The sequence below is a fragment of the Herpailurus yagouaroundi genome, unplaced genomic scaffold (assembly GCF_014898765.1).
Source record: "Herpailurus yagouaroundi ecotype Mexico unplaced genomic scaffold, PumYag 192, whole genome shotgun sequence".
Taxonomy (NCBI): Eukaryota; Metazoa; Chordata; class Mammalia; order Carnivora; family Felidae; genus Herpailurus; species Herpailurus yagouaroundi.
This window is the reverse complement of record NW_024412423.1, coordinates 21,428,939-21,451,093: the sequence shown is the minus strand read 5'-3', so window position 1 is coordinate 21,451,093 and position 22,155 is coordinate 21,428,939. Positions and strand designations below refer to the sequence as shown.

The following is a 22,155-nucleotide window of genomic DNA, read 5'->3' as shown; positions in this document are numbered from 1 at the left end:
TGGGATTTTGTCTCTCCCTCTCCCTCAAAATAAACATTAAAAAAAAAAAGAATTTAATTGAACTTGTGAAGCGGTAGGGAATTCGTTCCTCCTGATTTATTTCACTCCTCAGTGTAGGGGTCTTCAAAGTGGGGGATGATTCTTGCTTTGATCTTGATTGGAGGATTCAGTGGAAAAATTTATCTTTAAGTACCTGGCATTTAGTGAGTTCTCCCTGCTTCATTCCTACCCTACTCTTGCTTTGAGGACAAACTGGGAAAATATGAAATGTTTCAACTAACTTATATTTACACAAAAGAAAAATTAGCACTCACAATGACCCCCACAAGGTCAGACTCCATCCCCAGGGCTGCAGAAGGGCAGAACACATTAGTCCAAGTTCTAGAGTACAACCAAAGATGTGACTTAACACACAGTAGGTACTCAGTAGCAATGCTGACAAACTTAATGGCAGCAGGCACTGAACCATGCAGTCCTGATTTAATGTCTGGCAAAGGCTATGGGTGTTCTCCTTTCTCCATGAATGTGGCCTTTGCTCTAGCACTGGCTGTATGGTAGGCTTGCCTGAGTCTCACCTGTAAGCTGTAGGAGATTCCTTAAAACTTGGTGTGAATTACAGGCTCCACATGACAAACAGTTGGGCTTGGACCACCACCTACAGCCCCACTTCCCCTTGAGCCAGCTGTTTTCAACTTCACAGTAACTCGTGCTTCCTTCTACCTTTGTGTTTACCAAATTATTTTTTATGATTGTGTTCTACTTTTGTAACAAAACCCAGAAACCTGCTAATCAGTGTCTCCAGAGGATCTGGAGCTTGGAACCTGGAGGTCCTCTGCTGTTCTATTGGCCTCCCGCCCAGGCTTGTGCATGTACTGCCAGAGGCTGTCTGGAAAGGAGTTCCTAGTATTTGATTTACATTCCAGTCTTTGGAACTGTACTTGTACTGTTGCTTTTATAGCCTGATCCCTCATAGTTGGTCTTGAGAGGGTGCCATGGTGACTGTGTTCTCAAGCTGCTCTGTGCAAAAGAATCGGCAGTCCATCAACTAACTGATGTGTAAGGGCTAACAAAAGCCAGAGAAACTTTCTCCCTGAAAAAATGGGCCATCAACCTCACCGTCATCAGGCCCCAGTATTGCTCTCACTGATCTTTCTGGCTTGCAAAAGATCCCTTGTACCCATCCCTGGGATTGACAGTCTTCATTCTAAAGGCAACCTTCCAGCTGTTGTTCCAGGGAGTCTCCACCTGAAACCAAAGCCTTATGTGTTGTACAGGTACAGTTCTCTAACCAAAGCCCACTAAAACCCAGCAGGGTCACTAATCCAGCTTTCCTTTGGAGGTGATATTCCAAGCCTTTGCTGAAGTTGATGACATGGGCTGGACTCTATGGATTCTTTTCCTGTTCTCTGCCCAGGATGTTATCAGGACAAGTTTCCAGTTCTTATTGGTCTCTGTACTCGCACCACCACAGTAACATAAAAATTTCCTAACTCAGTTTTGTAAAATGACTTTGTACAGAGGCCAAAGAGCTGCAAGTCTCTCTGCATTTGACATTCTCCAACTCAGGAGGGAAGCTAGTCTAATTCATTAGGTGGGCTGTGCTATTCTTGGCAAAAAGCCTTGTTTGTAAAGGGGGAAAGGAAAGGGCAACTTATACTTTGGGCTTCAGACAGGAAGCAGCATTAAGAGGTCTGCCTTAAGTGCTCTTATGTTTGCATTTTGGCAGCCTTCAAGACACCACAGAATCCGTCCTGCATTCCAGGAAGAATGACAACTAAATGGTACAGGGTGATGGAACCTGAGGAGATCCTTTCAGAGATAGGCTCTGGTTCCCTCTAGACAAGTACTCAACCCCGTGGCACTTTAAGGATCCCAGTCTTTCAGGTAAGAGTTTAGATAGCTAACCTCCCCCCAAAAGCCTGCAGAAGCATCATACTTGTAACCAACACCATCACCATATAAAGACCTCTCTAACTAACTAAAAGGTTATTTGCTTTTTCTCAGCACAGTACACACTCTGGAGTCTTTTCAAAAGTATCACTGACAAGTCACTGATAAACAAAAGCATTATGTGGCCAATCTTTAGCACTCAAATCACTGGCAGTTCCTGAAAGTCATTCCATTCGGGCTTTTTACCCAAGTCTGAATCCTCCATATGCCAAAGAGGAAGCTTGAAGCCCTTCCTTCCAGGATTCTTGATTTCAACCAGCAAGGAGCACTAATGTTGAGCCTGACAGGAGTCATATACTCAAAAAGGTTTGCAAAAGGCACAGCTCATTTGTTTTTTGGCCAACTAAAAAAAGCCCTAGCCCATGCTATGACAGGAAATGTACAAACCTCAAGACACTATTAACAAAACTGTTTTAAACCAATGCAGTTGAGGGATAAGGAGGTGGAGAAATTACTCAAAGAGGAATGGCACATGCACTTGTATCTTCTTTTTCAGAGGACAGAGAAAAAAGTAAATTCAACAGTAAAACTTTGTTTCTAATCTCTTTCCTCTAATATGTCATATACTTGAATAATTAAAGGTAACTAATCTTTACTCTTAGCTGACAACAGCTGTTTTTTCCTAACTAGATGGGAACTGAAGTAACAGGGCTACTGTCTTGGCACAAGGCCCTTGCCCTACGGACAATTTCATTTACCTTTAATAGCTGTGCAACCACTGACTTTTTAATTTACATAATAATCCTCACATAACTGAGATTCCTTTGGGACTTTGCATTGCTAAATGCAATAGAAAGGAATTGTAATAAATACCACCAAGACCTAAAAAGTTGATTGCTATCTTTTAAAATCTGGAATTGAGAGATCAAAATACCTTAAACAAAACTCTAAACTGCTATATAAACCCCAGGGGGTTCTTTCTTAAGAGTACTAAATGAATAAATTAAGTAGACTTTGTTTACTCAGCACAAAATACTGTTAACTAAGGCACCTTTAATAGATTTCTTCTCCAGTACCTTCTACCTACAGGAGTCAGAATTTTTACATCAGTTTCAGAAGTTATTCATGGAACTTTTTTATTGGGTGGTTGGGGTTGGGGAGGGGAGAGTACTGACTCAAGAATAGTTCCATGAAGGGGTTAAAATGTGCTCTATTGTTAAGTCATAGTCTTTTATATCAGAGAGCAGAAAGTGTTCCTATATCCAGACTTTACTTGTTTACCAAAAAAGAAAAAAAAAGGGGGGAGGTAGAAAATAATGGTCAAGAAAACCTCTTCACTGGATAGATATAAATCTGTACATAATTCTAAATCAACTAAAGCATTATAGATTTTCTAAAACTGTGAACTTAATTCCTTAATATTTCCTAAGGGGCAGTACAGTTCTTGGGTAAAAGACCAGATTGGCCAGGTATAAATCCCAGCTCTATCACTTGCTAGTTGGTTGACCTAGACCAAGTCACTTTATCTCTGTGTACCTAATTCTTCATCTGTAACATAATGGTTAGCTACCCTCACAGGATTACTGTGAGTTTGAAAGTGATCATATGTTGAAGTGTTTTGAATAATGCCATGCATGTAGAGCATTCCATGTTACAGGGTGCTGGCACCTGGGTGACTCAGTCGGTTGAGCATCTGACTTCAGCTCGGGTCATGATCTCACATTTTGTGAGTTCAAGCCCCACATCGGGTTCACCACTGTCAGCACAGAGCCCGCTTCCGATCCTCTGTCCCCCTCTATCTGCCCCTCTCCCGCTGTGCTCTCCCCCAAAATAAATAAATATGGAAAAAAAAAAGTACTTTTACAGAGGAAAATGCATCATAAATGCATTTAAACTTCAGCATGAATCCAACTTCATACCAAAATAAATAACTTAGTTCTAGCCTCTTGCCATACATTTATAAAATTTACCTAGTTTACACATTTTTTTTGTAGATCTAACCTTATAAATAGAGGGTTTTCATCTAGTACTCAACCAAAGAAATAGGACTCTGTTCTAAGGCTGAAGAAAATACCTGAGGAGTAATTGGGAGAGGAATATTCCTAAGAATTTTCTCTATTGGGAATGTTGAGTTTCATGGTAGGAGTTTTAGGTGTGTGCTGAATTTAGGACTTGGAGCTCACAGACTCCCTGCAAAGTGAGATGTAACCCTCTTATAATTATCAACAATTGAAATGTTTCAATTTTAGATGGGAAGAGGTAAACAGATTAAGGTAAAAATAGATTTTGAAGCAGTAACCAAATAGCATTTAATGAAATAAGAGGGGAGACTCTCATACCTACTGTGTATTTAAAATAAGAGTCAGTCAGTCACTGGAGTAATGTCTACGGGAACTATAATTTGTCTGAGAGCTAAATATGAAAGCATCACACATTTGATATGAGCAAAAAGTACCTTTAAACTTTTTTTTTTTTTTTTTTGGCCATTAATTCCAGTGAGTGGACTCTCTTTTGTATGAAAAGCTTCCTAAGATCATTACTCCAAAATCTGCCAAGTAATAACTTTTAAAGGGAAACATCCTTCCAGTGTTAAACTTTGCTTAATAAATAGAAGCTGTACATATTGCTATCCTACAGTCTTCCAACAGAGAAGCAGCTACTAGCTTACTAAGCTGGTAAGAATAGGACAAGAAACTACTGGGGTTACTCAATAGCTGGTTTAACTGAACTAGAAAGACTACACAGATGGTTCAACAGAATTTACTTGTATATTTTCCATTTTCTGTGCTATTTGAAGGCATAGGATAGCTTTGTATTAGCTTTCTACAATACTGTGTTTTAAATTTATCCAGTAAACTAAGATGCAGTACAACTTTTATACAACTTAGGAGATAAAAAAAAAAAAAAAATCTCCACAAGAGAATGCAACTCAGCAGGCCCTGGTATTAAAACAATTTTCCAGAATAAACAGATACGCAATTGCATTAAAAGGCAGTTTTCAAATATTTTAAGTTACACCAAGATTCCTTCCAAATATCTGCCTTGCTAAACCAATGCAATCAAATCTTATTCAGTGTTAATAGTGGGGCATGGGTTTTGATAAGTGTTTACAGTTTTACTTTATCAAAAAACTTTTAAAGTGCTATCAAGCAGCAAAATAAATTGCATTAGCTCTGTGCTCCAGGTAGAGGTGCCAAATCCTCACGGTAGAGGTACAAACTGTGAAATTGCAAAAGGTACAGTTTAACAGTAAATAGTGCAGGAAGAAACAGTAACAAGTGGCCTAAATACAGAGTGGGACAGAATCAAACCAGTTATGTCTATGATTGCTCAAGTGAAACTGATATAGTTTCATTCATTCAAAATAAAATGTGAAATTATAATTGGTGTTTAGAATCAAATTTGAAGAATTTCTTGATAAAATATAAATCTGTTCTTTTGAAACTGGAAATGAAGCTATCAATTGATGGGAGAGCTAGAGACTTATTAACCCCTCCTACACAGATAAGGAAATAAGTGACAAAGTCTCTTACACTGAAGTTATGTATTTTAACAGCTTTACATGTAATATTCATATATAAAAAACTTTAAGTGCTTTTCTCCAATTTAAAAATCTAAAGAATTCAAAAATAAGGCATTCAATATTTGAAAAAAGTACAGATTTACAAAATGTGTATTATTCTGTCATGAAAACTCCACACCAACATTATACACTTGGAAAAAAATACAAACAGGATATATTACAAATTTATGTAAGCAATAACTTAGTTCACACCATGCAATAAAAAGTACATTAATCAAGATACACAAGCTTTTGTAGGTCTAAACTGAAGGACTTTTTTTTTTTTTCTGCAGAATCCTTAAAACCTGTGGCACTTAAAATGTGTTAGCCTTTCTACTGGGAGGTAAATTATACACAACAATGATGAAAAAAATTAACAGACCAGATGTCTATTATGAATCATTCCAGCTTTGTTCAACAATGGCCGAAACTCTTTTCTCATATTCTCGTTTGTTTTCCTGATAAAGCTGTGCTGCCTGGCTATTGGCTGGACTGTTTGGATTCGGTTCATCCAGCAGAGACTAGATGGAAAGACAGAAAAGAAAAAAAAGATTTGCAAAGTTATTCTTTACATTAATGTGGGTTAGATATGGAGCACAGGAGTTGTACAAAACAACAAATTATTCACTAATGAAATGGCAGATAGATCTTCTGTATTTTTAGGTCTTAAATAGTTTCAGAAATGGCCTGATCACTGTAATAACTTTCCTGATGCTAGAAAACTTAAACTTCCAAAACTCGTAGTTCTCAATTGTCTTAAGACCTCTAATTTCAAGGAAATTGGAAAAGAGTATTCTTCAACATACTGAAACCATTAGCCAAGAAATAGAAATAGCTGAAAACAATGTTTATAAAATGATCTGAATTAAAAAGAAATGTGAGGGGCGCCTGGGTGGCGCAGTCGGTTAAGCGTCCGACTTCAGCCAGGTCACGATCTCGCGGTCCGGGAGTTCGAGCCCCGCGTCGGGCTCTGGGCTGATGGCTCAGAGCCTGGAGCCTGTTTCCGATTCTGTGTCTCCCTCTCTCTCTGCCCCTCCCCCGTTCATGCTCTGTCTCTCTCTGTCCCAAAAATAAATAAACGTTGAAAAAAAAAATTAAAAAAAAAAAAAAAAAAAAAGAAATGTGATAGAAAAAGCTTTAAAAATGTCTCAAGCAAAAATTTAATTGTGATCCTATGAAATCCACATAAACTAAAATACCCCTCAGTCCACCTCTCTCCAAAACTTTCATTCAAGGTCAACTCTGAACCCACCAGAGTACTTTGGCAGATGGTTAACACTATCTTCTTCTTTTTTTTTTTTAAACAATTTCTCGGATGGGATAACATATTCATACTCAACACTGCTTCTCTGCACTTGGCAGTTTCTTGAGGTCCCTATGGTTTTTATAAGCAATCATCTTTCTCTATCTCCAAGAAGAGTTTTCTTCCTTCTCCACATCCTCTGGCTATGCTTCTTGGGCACAACTCATGCTTGACCTGTGACAACACTTTATTTACACAAGGATCGGGAAAATGACCATGGATTTGGTCCAGTGTGGTCACTAACAAAAAAAGCAGACCAACTGTCTAAAAATCATGGGTTTTTATCCAAGCTGTGCCACTGGTTACCTGGGTGCTGGGAAGCTTAGTTTGCTCACTTGGGTCTTTAGAGTGCTCCAAAAGAAGCTGACTATATCCCGCACAATCTTGAAAAATCATGATGCATCCTAACACACACTTACCTGAATTGATGTTAAGATAGAAGATACGTCATATGTTGGACTCCATCGATTCTGAAGGATATCTAAACATATGCTGCCATCAGCATACACTGCAAAGACAACACTAAAACTGGTTACATATTAACTTTATCATACTTAACAGTTAAAGAGAAATCTTTACTACAAATAGAATGCCTGGCCCCATCAGAAGTTGTGAACATTAATTACTAAACCCTGTCTCACAGAAAAATTAGTGTTCTCCTATTTTGCACCTTTTCAGCAGAAGAGTTTCAGAGTTGAATCTGTTTAAATTCCCTATTTCTAAATTCCTTAAATAAGGCTCTTAAAAAAAAAACAAACATATATCCACCCTAAGTTAATGATATACAAAGACATACATGATATGTTAATAAGTTTCTATTTTTATTTATTATTTCTTAAAATATTTACTTATTTTGAAAGAGAGAGAATCCCAAGCAGACTCCACACTCAGCATGGAGCCTGACACAGGGCTCAATCTCATGTCTGTGAGATCATGACCTGAGCTGGTATCAATAGTTGAAGCTTAATCGATGAAGTCACCCAGATGCCCCAATAAGATTCCAAATGTGGTAAAAATTTACAGTAAACTTTGTAAAGAATTTACAAAATACTTAAATTTTTTCATTTGGAATATGTGTAGTCACAAAAACATTTGTAAGACTAAATGCCAAAATGTAAGTATGGGCTATCTGTAAATCACAGGATTATAAAGGGTCTTGTTGTCTTTTACCTTTTCTTGTATTTTATGATTTATTTTTAAAACGAGTATGCATTCCTTTCATAAAAAATGAAAACCAAGTGATTAAAACGTTTTAAGTCTTTAACATTTGGGAGGTTTGTTCCCCTCTTAAACTGTAGGTGAATTAATGAACATAATTTTCTTTTTTTTTTTTTTTTTTTTAATGTCGAGACTCCTAAGCAGGCTCCATGCCATCAGTGCAGAGCCCAACGCGGGGCTCTAACTCATGAAGTTTGAGATGAGGACCTGAGTCAAAATCAAGAGTAGGATGCTTAACCGACGGAGACACCCAGGCACCCCAGTGAACACTTGTGAGACTATATGTCTACATGATAAACTTTCACAAGTGGAACTGCTGTCTTGATAAAGGGTAAATGCGTTTAAATGTTATAGATACTGCCAAACTTTGGAAAACTTCATGGAGCCAGCCAGATCACTCCACATAAAGATAAGAATAGTGAGGCTTTTTTGGGGAGAGGGGCAAATTATACATAAATGCTGTCATTTCTCAGGGTTCTAATCTCCATCCTCTTCCTTCTTGCCCTGTATACACCCTCTGGGCAATGTTATCCACTCTCATGGCATCAATGACCATCCGTGTGCTAGCTATGTCTACTTTTTAGCTTTAGATCAGATTTAACTCTCTGCTTTAAAGCAGCTTAGTCAGTGGCTTACTATCTATCCTACAGGAACGTCAAACTTGGCAAGTCTACACAACAAAACACTTAAGTATAGATTAAGTTTTCAAGTAGTAACTATTTAAAGTAATCCAAAAGTAAACTAGAAGCCACAAACATCCATCAAATGATAAATGGATAAACAAAATACAGTATATTCATAAAATGAAATCTCACTTGAAGCAATAAAAGGAAATGAAGTACGGTTAAAACATCGATGAACCCTGAAAACTATGCTAGCTGAAAGCTACCAAAAGCCCACGTGAATTATAGGATTTCATTTAAATGAAATGTCTATAACAGGCAAATACATAGAGACAGAAAATATGACTGCCTAGGGCTGGGGTGCTGGGACAAAGGAGAAGGACTGCTCATTGTGATGGGATTTTTTTTGGGAGAGATAAAATGTTCTAAACGTGATTATGGTGATGGCTGCATAACTCAGTGAATATACTAAAATCCACTGAACTGTACAATTTAAATGAATGAATAGCATGATACATGAATTATACTTCAAATAAAGATGTTTAAAAAGTAGACCAGAAAGTTAATAAAATACTAAGGTGCCTGGGTGGTTCAGTTAAGCATCTGACTTTGGCTCAGGTCATGGTTGGGGAGTTTGAGCACACCGGGCTCCATGCTGCCGCTGTGGAGCGTGCTTGGGTCTCTGTCTCTGTCTCTCTCTTTCCTTCCCTCTCTGCCCCTTTCCTGCTCTATCTATCAAAATAAATAAACTGAAAAAAAAATTCTGATAAAAGAAAAAAAGGGAAACCATGTTATTAATACAAAGGGATGAGAAATAATCTAATACATGTTTCCCTAAGGTTGAAAATACTACACACCTTACACACATAGACCACCACCACCCCCTGCACATTATACAGTGTTTCCCACTTTGATTTACAGAGCCTTCTTACCACATTGTGAATTTGATTCAATAACAAGTCTAAGATAAAAGTGGAATAAATGTTAAGTGACTCCTTCTGGAATTAAGTGAACTGATGGAGAAGACCATATTTAAATGAACAAAGGTTATAAAAAAGAAAACTTAAATCTTTCATACTGTAATTTATAATCCAGGAATATACACATATTTGAAATAAATAAGAGATCACAAAAGAGCAAATTTAATTATAAAGAGTCACTCAGCAATCATTTATGGAAAACAGTAATTTCTACAAGTGAAAATAGGAATAGAGAAAAAATGGAAAACTGTATTTAAAAAAGCCTTGAAAACATATGAATCTTTGGCCCAATAATCCCACTTGTAAAAGCTTATATTCTATAACAATAGTATGGGTATTTGGGAAGGTTTTCAAGAATGTTCAAAGTGCTATTTAAGGGGCACCTGGGTGGCTGAGTCCCTTGAGCATCCTACTCTGGATTCTGGCTCAGGTCACAATCTCATGGTCAGGAATTTGAGCCCCAAGTCAGGTTCTGCAATCACCAACTGGGGTGCCTGGGTGGCTCAGTTGGTTAAACATCTGACTCTTGATCTCGCTCAGTTCATTATCTCACAATTCTTGAATTTAAGCCCTGCACTGGGCTCTGGGCTCACAGCACAGAACCTGCTTGGGATTCTCTCACTCCCTCTTTCCCTGCCCCTCCCTCACTTTCTCTCTAAATAAATAAACTTTAAAAATAAATAAATTAAATTATAAACTGAAAATCACCAACTGGACACATTAAATAAATTATGGCAACCTCATAAAACATTCTGCAGCCATTAAGAAGGATATAAAAGAAAACATGAACATAAGGGAAGGGAAACAAAAATAACATAAAAACAGGGAGGAGGACAAAACAGAAGAGACTCATAAATATGGAGAACAAACTGAGGGTTACTGGAGGGGTTGTGGCAGGGGGGATGGGCTAAATGGGTAAGGGGAATTAAAGGAATCCGCTCCTGAAATCATTGTTGCACTATATGCTAATCTGGATGTAAATTAAAAAAATAAAAAAAAAATAAAATTAAAAAAAAAAAGGATGTAAAAGAATAGTTAATAAGGTACTCACAGTACCTATATATCTATATAAAAAATTATATCACAGTATCTATATAAAAAATTATATAGAACAATCTCAGTTGTGAACAAGCACTTGCATTATTTAAAAGCTAAATTTTAAGCAACAAATTATTTTTGGTATCTTTCACATTTCTACAAATAAATAGGTATTATTTTAGGGGCACCTGGGTGGCTCAGTCAATTAAAGAGTCCAACTCTTGGTTTCAGCTCAGGTCATGATCTCACAGTCTGAAACTGGGCTCTGTGCTGACAATGCAGAGCCTGCTTGCGATTCCTTCTTTCCTGCCCCACTCCTCGTGCTCTTTCTAAATATAAATAAATAAACTTAAAAAAAAAAAGCACCTCTCTTAAAAAAGAATAAAAAGGATATTATTTTAAAATCAGAAATATTAAAACAGAACAACTTTACTTGAAATTTGGAACCTTCTAAAGATTCCAGGATACAAAACCATAGCTAATACTGACATGGAAGCAACATCTAGAAGTGAGAAGTAGAAGGGAAGGCCTAACAGGAAGGAAGCCACTGCCACTCTTTCCCCCCTCCCCTCATCATTTGTGAAGTGTAATAAAATGTTACTTACCATTTGGATGAAACATTTTGGATAAAAACCTAACAGTTGGTGGTTTATTTGGATACTCTTCAGAAAATTCTATTACTAGTTTAAAAGTACCTAGATAGAAAACAAACCAAAATAATTAAAGACAAGCAAAATTTTTAATCTCTTCATCAATGAATCCCCAACCCAATACTGGTGTTTTTGCACAACCACACAAAAATTAATGTCAATTTTGGCTTAGTACATAAAACACACTAAAAACACTTTGATTTACCTTAGACTGGTTAACACACAACATTGGCAAGCACTTGGGAACACACACTTTCAAGTGCTACCGGTGGGAATGTTAACTGCCATACTTTTGGAAGGCAATTTGGCCCTAGCTACCAAAGTTTAAAATGTACATTTGGGGAACTACAGCTAGTTTATTATAGCTTAGAGGGGTGTATGCCGAAGGATTGTGAGAGGGGGTAACTACCACACAACAAATGACTTAGACTGGAGGCATGGACACTAATTTGAAAGGTCTCTTCTGCCCCATATGAATCTGTTCACTTAAATATGCCAAGAATCACTAGTGTTAGTGTAACTGCCTACTTTAGGTTACAGACCAAAGTGGTACACCTTGTAAAGCAGTATTTTATGGTAAGTACAAGCATAGGCTTTTAAAAAAATTATGCACTTCTAACAAAGTCAGTCTGTTCACAGTGTACTAAGAACCCTCAATTCCAATTCCAAATTTATTATGCAGAAATGGTTAACCATTATTAGTGGTTTTGTCTTTCTAGACTTTTCTGTTTATATACTATCCAGTTTTTATTTTGAGGAAATCTTCCCGAAGGTTGAAGAGGCATTCCAACTACAACCCTTGAGTATTTATAATACTCTGTAAATTGAGCCTTATTCCTAATGAAGTCAATAGAAGTTTAAACCATTCCAGATGTTTCTACAAGGTTCTTCCCTTAATTCATCAATGCAGTTTTAAAAAGCAAAACAAAAATCCTTTCTTCTATTTATTCTATCTTGTATTTTACCTTTATGTATTTAGTACATAACCTCTCTTTTACGTTTTGTTTTTTTTTTTTTTTTTTGCCATTTGGAAATTTGGGATTAGGTAGGTCAAAGATAAAAGCAAAATCAAATGTGTTATCTATTTCATATTCTGAATCGAGGTATTATGAAATGTACAGTTAAATGGTGAAGGCAGCCTTATATCTAATAATGCATTTTGAAAGTTTACAGTTTAAAAAAAGTATAATTTAAAAATTTCAGGCTACACAAATACAGAACAGCTTTTTAAAAAAATTTTTTATGTTTATTTATTTTTGAGACAGAGAGAAACAGAGCATGAATGGGGGAGGGGCAGAGAGAGAGGGAGACACAGAATCTCAAGGAGGCTCCAGGCTCTGAGCTGTCAGCACAGAGCCCAACGCGAACCGTGAGATCATGACCTGAGCTGAAGTCAGATGCTTAACTGACTGAGCCACCCAGGAGCCCCTAGAAAAGCTATTTTCAAGATTTTCCCCTACCTTATGGAGTCTCAGGACCCCTTTATACTCGTATTCCCAACCACAGCCATGCTTCCAATGGGAAGTCAACTGAATGTTAAGATGGGGAGAGATACATATGATAGCATACCATTTTATACATTTCCACCAAAAATGAAAAATAATTTTTTTTTTAATAAATTTTCATTTTTCTTTTTTTTTTTTTAATTTTTTTTTCAACGTTTATTTATTTTTGGGACAGAGAGAGACAGAGCATGAACGGGGGAGGGGCAGAGAGGGAGGGAGACACAGAATCGGAAACAGGCTCCAGGCTCTGAGCCATCAGCCCAGAGCCCGACGCGGGGCTCGAACTCCCGGACCGCGAGATCGTGACCTGGCTGAAGTCGGACGCTTAACCAACTGCGCCACTCAGGCGCCCCGAAAAATAATTTCATTTAAAAATATTGGCTCTTTAGTAACTAGGTTGCAACAATTCCCCCAGTTTTTAACATTCTGTTCTCATGAATCAGTTGGTACAAACTGCTTCCAGCATGCCACTGGATTTAACTATCAGTGTTTCTTTCTTTTTTTTTTTTTTTTGTTAAAGATTTTTTGCTTAAGCAATCTCTACACCCAACATGTGCTCAAACTTACAACCCTGGATCAAGAGTTGCATGCTCTACTGATTGAGCCAGCCAGGTGTCTCTAACTATCAGTATTTCTTGTATTAGAGGATTGAACTAAAAAATTTTTGAAAGTAATTTCTATGCCCAATATGGGGCTCTAACTGTCTTGACCTGGAGATCAAAAGTCACATGTTCTAATGACTGGGCCAGCCAGGCTCCCCCAACTCAGAAAAATTTTAAATATTAATTACTGTAAACTCACTACACATTAACCTAAGTATGAAACCTAAGTATATGTGTAACCTACACATTGAATTAAAAATAATATTATCTCCCCCCCCCTCCAAAGATAGTGAGAAGTGTAGCACTGTTTTACAATTCTGCAAGTCTCTTTAATGATTGGCTTTAACAGAAGACAGCTGGATTTTCTTAGCTACTTCTGCAATCTGTTACAATATGCTGTTTCGGTTGAGGGATAGGAAGCAAAACAGGCTTCATAAAATCAGTAAATGAAAAAGTAGAGTATTTTCATTGTTTTTTCAGATAGTTGTAGATACTCTTTTTTGATTACTAAAGAACTGGTATGGTTTTAAAGGTTAATTGCAATGTAGAATCTGAAACCGTATCAATAAACGTTTTGCATCAGTTACACTAAAATCTGTTGCACAATGCATAAATCTTTTATTCATCCATAATTTTCTAGTATCATACATTAGTAACTCAAAAAAATACAGACTTATACAAATGTAAATTCTGCCACATTTCATTATATACTATCAAAAAACAAATCACAATTAGGTAACCACCTACTGATCTTATCAGAGAAGTCTTGAAGTACAGTTCACTTCATCACTTTTAAGTATGTCTGCCATACAGTCAAATCTAAATTATGACAGTTCGTCTCTCAGTCATTCATTCAAGTAGAAATGCTCCATGAAGAAAAGCAGTTTATGTTGCAACTCTGACAACTGCACAAGTGCTTTTTTTCCAGACAATTGTCACAGAAGTGTTTTATGCATACTTCCCACCTAATCACACAGAAGATTTTAAAAATGTATACTAAAGGTCAGAATTTTTTTTTTTGAGAGGGAGACAGAGTGGGGGGGGTGCAGGGTAGGGGCTTAGAGGGAAGGAGGAGAAGGGAGAGGGAGACAGAAGGAGGGAGGGGGAGATAGAAGGAAGGAGGGGGGAGGGGAGGGGGGGAGAGAGGAAGAGGGAGGCAGAGAAAGAGAATCTCAAGCAGGCTCCAGGCCCAGCACAGAATCCTACATGGGCCTTGACCTCACAACCCTAAAATCAAGACCTGAGCCAAAATCAAGAACCGGATGCGTAACAATGAGCCACTCAGGCACCCCAAGGTTCAAAATTCAATAGTATTAATATTTACTTTTTTTTACCAAGATGTATCTTTTTTGTCATCAAGATGATTTTAAGTGAAATTGGTAACTTTTAAAATCACAGAAGAGGGGCGCCTGGGTGGCGCAGTCAGTTAGCGTCCGACTTCAGCCAGGTCACGATCTCGCGGTCCGGGAGTTCGAGCCCCGCGTCAGGCTCTGGGCTGATGGCTCAGAGCCTGGAGCCTGTTTCCGATTCTGTGTCTCCCTCCCTCTCTGCCCCTCCCCTGTTCATGCTCTGTCTCTCTCTGTCCCAAAAATAAATAAACGTTGAAAAAAAAAATTTTTTTAAATCACAGAAGAAATTAACTTGAATTTAAATAAAGATTAAAAAAACAATAAACAGCACATCTCTTTAAAAAACGTCAAGAACAATGGGTTGCCTGGGTGGCTCAGTCAGTTAAGTCAATGACTCTTCATTTTGGCTCAGGTCATGATCTCACTGTTCCTGGGTTCGAGCCCCATTCTGTCAGCACAGAGCCTGCTTGGGATTCCCTCTCTGTCTCCTCCTCAATCAATAAATTACAAAGAATATGCTGTGTCTGGCTGGCTCAGCTGATGGAGCATGCAACTCCTGATCTCAGAGTGGGGAGTTCCAGGCTCATTTTGGATGTAGAGATTACTTAAAAATTAAAATCTTTAAAATACATTTATTTCTTAAATAAATAAAAAGAATGCAATGGCTATTAGTACAGTATAGAGCCACCATCTTGATTTGTGCCAAGATGCTAAACTGCACAGGTCCACTTATAACTACTAAAGGTTTTGTACCATTAGTACCAATTTGAATAGAATAAAAAAGGCAAATAGTGCCTCACTAGTGGTATGCAATTGTTTTAAATGTTTCCTTATTTGAGAGAGAAAGAATGAAAGTGAGTGAGTGTGGTAAGGGCACAGAGAGAGGGAGAGAAAGAATCCCAATCTCTATCAGCGCAGAGCCCAATGGGGGGCTCAAATCTCATGAACTAAGAGATCATAAACCGAGGTGCAATTAACAGCTGGACACTTAACTCTGGACACATACCAGACACCCTGGTATAAACAGACAGTTTTGATCACAAGGTATCCGTGAAACAGTTTCAGGGACTTTAAGGGAGCCCTTAGAACCTCCTGATAAAGTGTAAAAAGCGGAAGTCCTTAAGTCCTTTTCTTCAATTCTTTACCCCCACCCAGAGGTAACCACTGGTAACAGTATGGTATAAAACCCTTTAATACACACACACCTGCATGTATATGTTTAGTAAAAATGTAATACAATATATGTTATTCTGAAACTTTTTTTGTGTCTTGAAATGTACATCCAGATCTACCTTATTCTTTAACGGGTATTCTAGAATCTAGATATATCATAATTTACTTAACCATTTCCCCTACCGGCATTCAGGTTCTCTCTTTATTTTTATTTTTTTTTTTTCAACGTTTATTTATTTTTGGGACAGAGAGACAGAGCATGAACGGGCGAGGGGCAGAGAGAGAGGGAGACACAGAATCGGAAACAGGCTCCAGGCTCTGAGCCATCAGCCCAGAGCCTGATGCGGGGCTCGAACTCACGGAGCGCGAGATCGTGACCTGGCTGAAGTCGGACGCTTAACCGACTGCGCCACCCAGGCGCCCCATCAGGTTCTCTCTTTAAAAACAGTACTGCAATCAGTATATCTGTGCAAATTATCTTCAATGGCTTAATTCTGAAACCATTTTGATAATTAAAACAAACCTGTTCAACAATTCTTAATATCCATGCTATAATTAGGGAAAAATCTAAGGACCTGGGTCTTGGTGAAAATACTAAATTTAAGAGACAAGTGATCATGCAGAATCCTATTTATGGATTTCAGATGCTAGCTATGTGTGAAACTACTGGCAGCCATTTTTTAAAAGATTTCTTATTTTATTTTTATCAAGTCATCTCTACACCCAACATGGGGCTCAAATTTATAACCCCAAGATTGAGATTCGCATGCTCTACTGAATGAGCCAGCCAGGTGCCCCAGCTATGTGTGTTTAAGAGCAATTTCAGCTCAACACCCCATCAGCATAGATACCAATGTTAAAAAAGCACCAAGGGCGCCTGGGTGGCTCATCAGGTTAAGCATCTGACTCTTGATTTTAGCTCAGGTCACGATCTCAACAGTTCATGAGTTCGAGCCTGGCATCATGCTCCGCGCTGACAGTGTGAAGCGTGCTTGGGATTCTCTCTCCCCACCGCCGCCCCCCCCCCCCCAAAAAGTGCACAATTATCCTCCTTTAACCTACCAACTAGGCCTATAGTTCTACAGCCAAATACCAAAGTAACACAAAGAACTTGCAATGGATAGTGATCAAAGTGACTTGGAAAGAAAGTCCTCTATAAACTATGACTTCTTAGCACTAGTTTTAGTATGACCTAATAATGACAGAAAATAGTTTTAAATTAGATATGCTGTTGTTACAACTTCCTGCTTAAAAAGCAGTGTGCTAATATTACAGAAAACATAATGAGAATGACTTACCATCTTCAAAGGGTGTCCCTTCTGGTCTGAAAACAAGAAGATTTTTGATTAAAAGATGTTTTCATTCTGCCTTTTCCTGATTTTTAAGAGTGAAAAGGATAAACTCAGAGAAGGAGGAGCTCATTCTAGTGATTTGTGAAGTTTTAAAGATAGTGTTAGTTCACTGTCATGTTAGCCCTAGATTTTTAGAGATACAGGCATACAGGGTAACTATTTTCGAAGTTTTCATTTTAGGCTGGTTTTAAATAAAGAAAAGGGGGGATCACAACCTTAGTAGAAAAAGAATTAAGTTCATAAATATCAACCAGTGTCTTCTTAAGAGAAAAGTCATATTTTCAATTTACATCAGTAAGATGGAAATCACTTTTAAAGATAACTGTAACACCAGTGTTCTGCTTCCCAGTAAAGCTCTTGTTCCAAACAGCTAGACAGAACTGATGTAAACCAAGAAAGACTTTTTTTTCTCAAATCTCTTCCCTGCCTCCATATGCCAATTTCATCTTTCATAAGCAGCACTATCAAGTTTAATTAGTTCTTTCAAGGCATTCAGGATCTCAAAGCATGTTAGTCTAAATTTAATCTCTTTCCTTTAAAAGAGCGAACTACACTCATTGTTTTCACTAGTTTTTAACATGAACTCTTACAACTCATTGCAACTCAGAACTGTTTATGAAGGTATTCCTTTAAAGTTTGAGTGTAAAACCCAAGTTTAAAAAGTATGAAAGAAAAAAGATCAAATCCAGGAAAACAAAGGAAAGCATAATAAAATTCTAAATTAAGAAGCATATACGCAATACATATAATATATAAAACATAGACTGCTTCTCAAAAGGCTCCAGTTATTTCACACCAAGGTGTGAGACATTTTTATTTAAATTCTTACCACACTCCAACTTGTCAGTATTTTTTATTCCTAGCTTTTTTAGTTACCAAAGAATGCAACCATAAACACTTGTTGGACACTTTGTACAAAATAATTTACCTTTGCTCATTTAGTTTCGAATGATATTTTTATCAGGTAAAACCCAAAGGGATTAGAAAGTCATAGACAGTAACACCAATGCAAATAATTTTACATAACTACAAAAACACTTATTGGCAGGTTTTTTTTCTAATTTACTTTGCAGTTTCTGTAAGATTCCTCAGTTCCACTTCAGTCTCTTTCCCTAGTCAATACATTCACTTTTTAAAAAGAATTACTACACCTATCATTTGTTATACCTTTCCACTCACCCAAATATAACTGCATTCCACTGCATGATGTTGTTTTCAGATGGTGCGCCACTGACACCCACAGGTGGGTCCTCTTGCAATCTAGAAATCCAGAGTAGTAATTTCCAAAGTTGAACAACTTTAAGTCACTAAGAAGGCCAAACAGAACTCCTGTGGTCTGTACAATCTACTCTAATACAAACTAAATCCATCTCTTTGTTCTTGTGCCGAGGTGTAATAAACCATAGGATTTAAAAAAAAAAACTTAACAGGTATATACTTATTAAATACGTCTTCAAATTATCTAAAATTCCAAAGGGCTTTGGAGTCATCCCTCCTCAAATATCAAGGTTCAAAGTTAAGACATATCTTCGAGAACTGATAAGTACAGACTGCCATCAACAACAAAAATTAAAAGCCCTGAATGCAAAAAATATTTTTACGCACCATCAATTTTGCTGCCATAAGCATGCTGAGACTGTGTGAGTCCTAACCACAGCTACCTGTGCAACAGCACCCCCCCCCCCAAAAGGACCCTCAAGGCAAACACTAAATGGCTGAAAACATTTATATTCAATTTAATCAGGAAACTAGTGTTAGGCAGGAGAGAAGCTTTATCTCATTTGTTTCAATTAGCAACAGCCTTTAAAGAAATCAAGCTTCGGGGCGCTTGGGTGGCTCAGTCGGTTAAGCGTCCGACTTCGGCTCAGGTCACGATCTCACGGTCCGTGAGTTCGAGCCCCGCGTCAGGCTCTGGGCTGATGGCTCAGAGCCTGGAGCCTCCTTCCGATTCTGTGTCTCCCTCTCTCTCTGCCCCTCCCCTGTTCATGCTCTGTCTCTCTCTGTCTCAAAAATAAATAAACGTTAAAAAAAAATTAAAAGAAAAAAGAAATCAAGCTTCAAATAGATTTTTTCATCAATCCCTATTTTAAAGACCTGCAATATAGCTAAATCTCTCTCTCATTATCAAGAGACTCAATACAAAGCTACCTTCCAGCATGTCATAATCAAATTCTTGTAACATGAAGCCCTTGGAAAACTACCAAAGGTGCCATGTGTTCAACTCAGAATTAAACAGAAAAGTGCAGTAAGAAACCAGAGTAACAATGGAAAGGAGCTGAACTTTTATTATTTGGGTTTCAATCACCGGAACGTGAAATTTGGTTTTAAGTTTCAGAAGACAACTTTTGCACCAAACAGAGCACCTCCTTGTACAGACTGTCATTTCAATAAAAAAATAAGGGAGACATTTTATATACAGACATAAATCTGTAGTGATTGTCAGGTAACATACTTTCAAATTAGTCTACATAAAAATAGTTCTTTTCAGTCAATCTGATTAAGCCACGATGACCAGAACCCTTAAAGGAATTATGCTGCTTCATGTCCACCAAAGGTAAACGGCTAAATTAGAATATATTCAATGATAAACTATCCAAAGCTCAAAACAATGGCTTCCAAATGCCTCACCTATGGCTTTCTAATGGCGAAATTGAAAGGTTACTTCCTGAGCAGCTACGGGATATTTTGTCTCAACCAGGGCAGGTCTCCCCAGAAAATCACTTAAAAATATGCAGTGGATCTAGTGCAGTTTTCCGTTTTTTTCCCCCGTACCTCCGAGTATCAAAGGTAAACAACTGAGAAAAAGGCACTTCTTCCTCACTAACCCCAACACCTCTTAACAAAACCCTATTTTACAGAAGGAGGCTCAGGGAGTATCAGGTTAGCGCCAGTCTCAAGGAAGGCATTTTTCCAGACTTTGGAGGCTATAGATAGGGCTTTATACGCCAAGCCACAGAGCTGAGTTCCAGAAGGCACTGGCAGCCCGGGCTGCCAGCCCGAGTCCCAGGTCTCTAAGCCAGTTCTCAAGGTCCTTTCGGGCGGGCGAGGGGGAGTCGGGTTTCGGAGGATGGGTTACTAACCTCCGGACCTCGCGCTGCAGACCCCACCCTCACTGCAGAAAGAAGGGGGGGGGGCAATTTTCGTCCCAACCCTGCCCCTCAGAGAAGACCGCAGGGCCATCCAGCAAAACTAACTGGTGCCAACAAGCAGGGAAAAAGACTGCAAGGGTTCGCTTTTGGGGGACGAGGCACCGCAGGGTGCAGGGGCGGGGGGAATGAGGCTTGAGCTCTTGGGCCAGACGTCGGCAGCTGACCCAAGTGAGCAGCGGGGGCATCCTAGAATAGTCCATAGCCATCTTTTTACTTTTGGGGGAGGGGATATCAAAATTTCTTCAATAGGAAGAGCGAGGAAGGAAGGATGGGGAGTGCGAACGGGGAATGGGCTTCCGTCGGTTCCACTGGGCCCACAGTCGGCCCTCTTAGGGTTAGGAGAGGAAGGTGTCTCGGATCCCCGCCCAGCAGCCCCACAGCCACGGGGAGGAGCCGTCACCCAGGCCAAGGTGAGGGGCCTTACCGCTTGAAATCCCTCATGAGCCTCCTCCGCGCCGGAGTCGACATGCTCCCCAGCTGCCCCGCGGTCAGTCTGAAAGAAAAGAGTCCCGCGCAGCCCCCCCACCCCCCGGCGCGGCGGCCGAATCACTGTGGGTCACCACCGCTGCCGAGGCTGCACAAACAACCCTGCAATGACGTCTCCCTCCGCCGCCTCCAGATCCCTCCGCCCTCCGCCAGTACCACGGAGTGAGGGGTGTGGGAAAAGGGTACGGGGCGTATGAGAGCTCGTTATTGTAGTTTTTAGCAGGATTCTGTCCATTTTGGCTTCCTGATATAATAGATAAATTAGTTCTGTCTGATATAGATATGTAGATTGTGGATTATGAGATCCCAAAGCTGAAACGCGATTATGTTTCTCCCCCTTTCACTAGTTTAAACTGGACCGGGTGGGGACAGAAAGACGCATCCGGGGCCAGAGATTTCAGGGAAAGGAGGTGGGATGACGTAAGGTCACGTGACTGCCGGCAGCGTTGTCAACAATCCACCCCTGAGGGGGAGGGGACGAAGTATCTAGAACCACGTGTCCCTGTGACGCGATTAGAACGCATCACGTGGGAGTGTCGCCTGAATCGGAGGCTCGGTCAGATTTCTGGAGCTGGTAGTTAAATTTAAAGGGTTGAGGGCCGGGAGAAACTTTTACTAGTTTTCTCTTCGGTTTGTTTGAACAGGGACGGCGATTGTGGCCTAAGCAAAAGCTCGTTTTGCTTAACTCATTAAAACAAAGTCAAACATAACATGGATTTAAAATCCTTTGTGGTTAGTTCAACTGCTTATCAAATCTGATACATGGGGCAATGAGAGCACCTCCGCTTTTTATAATAAGTGCAGCATTGAATGCTGAGGCACACACCACGTAAAATCCCTTGAAATGCTTCCATTTAGGCCACCAAATACCCTGGCACATGCATTACAATGGGGTTTCTAGGGTAGGAAATTCTGAGAACAAAAAAGTATAGTATACAGATTTTTTAAAAGTTTGTTCACAATCTCTATAGACATTTTCTGAAGACGGGGCTGCACTCATTTGAGGGTTTGTGTCAAACTGTGTAAAAGTCCACGGATTTGGCTAAGATGGGGTACATGGAGAGGGGATCTCAAGAGAGCACTTCGAAGTGTGATTGGTTGTCAAGAAAGCCTAAAAATATGACTCAGATGTGAAGAAGAAATTTTGCAGACATGGGTTGGGGGGGGCGGCGGGTTATAAATCTAACCTGGATAACTGGTTTCAGGTTTTGTACACCAGCAAGTAAGGTGCAAATGGGCCTGAATTGTCGCCCATCGGGGAGCTCAGGAGGTGTT

At 39.1% G+C, this 22,155-nt stretch overlaps 1 protein-coding gene across 1 annotated transcript; it reads right to left on the bottom strand.

Annotated features, from left to right (window-relative positions):
• Positions 1–4,636: 4,636 nt before the first annotated feature.
• UBE2B (ubiquitin conjugating enzyme E2 B) lies at positions 4,637–20,949 on the bottom strand. The gene is made up of 6 exons (XM_040444497.1): positions 20,819–20,949; positions 18,425–18,505; positions 17,192–17,217; positions 11,220–11,309; positions 7,175–7,263; positions 4,637–5,973 (listed from the first exon to the last, which is right to left on the bottom strand). Exons 1-6 carry the CDS (start codon positions 20,860–20,862, stop codon positions 5,845–5,847), a joined length of 459 nt encoding a protein of 152 aa, XP_040300431.1. The 5' UTR covers positions 20,863–20,949; the 3' UTR covers positions 4,637–5,844.
• Positions 20,950–22,155: the final 1,206 nt, after the last annotated feature.

Coding starts and splice junctions, on each gene's coding strand:
- UBE2B (XM_040444497.1), bottom strand. CDS start 20,862: ATGTCGACTCCGGCGCGGAGGAGGCTCATGAGGGATTTCAAGCG. Junction 7,264..11,219: donor CAAAATGTTTCATCCAAATG/GTAAGTAACATT, acceptor TTGTCTTTGCAG/TGTATGCTGATGGCAGCATA. Junction 5,974..7,174: donor CTATCTTAACATCAATTCAG/GTAAGTGTGTGT, acceptor CTTTCCATCTAG/TCTCTGCTGGATGAACCGAA.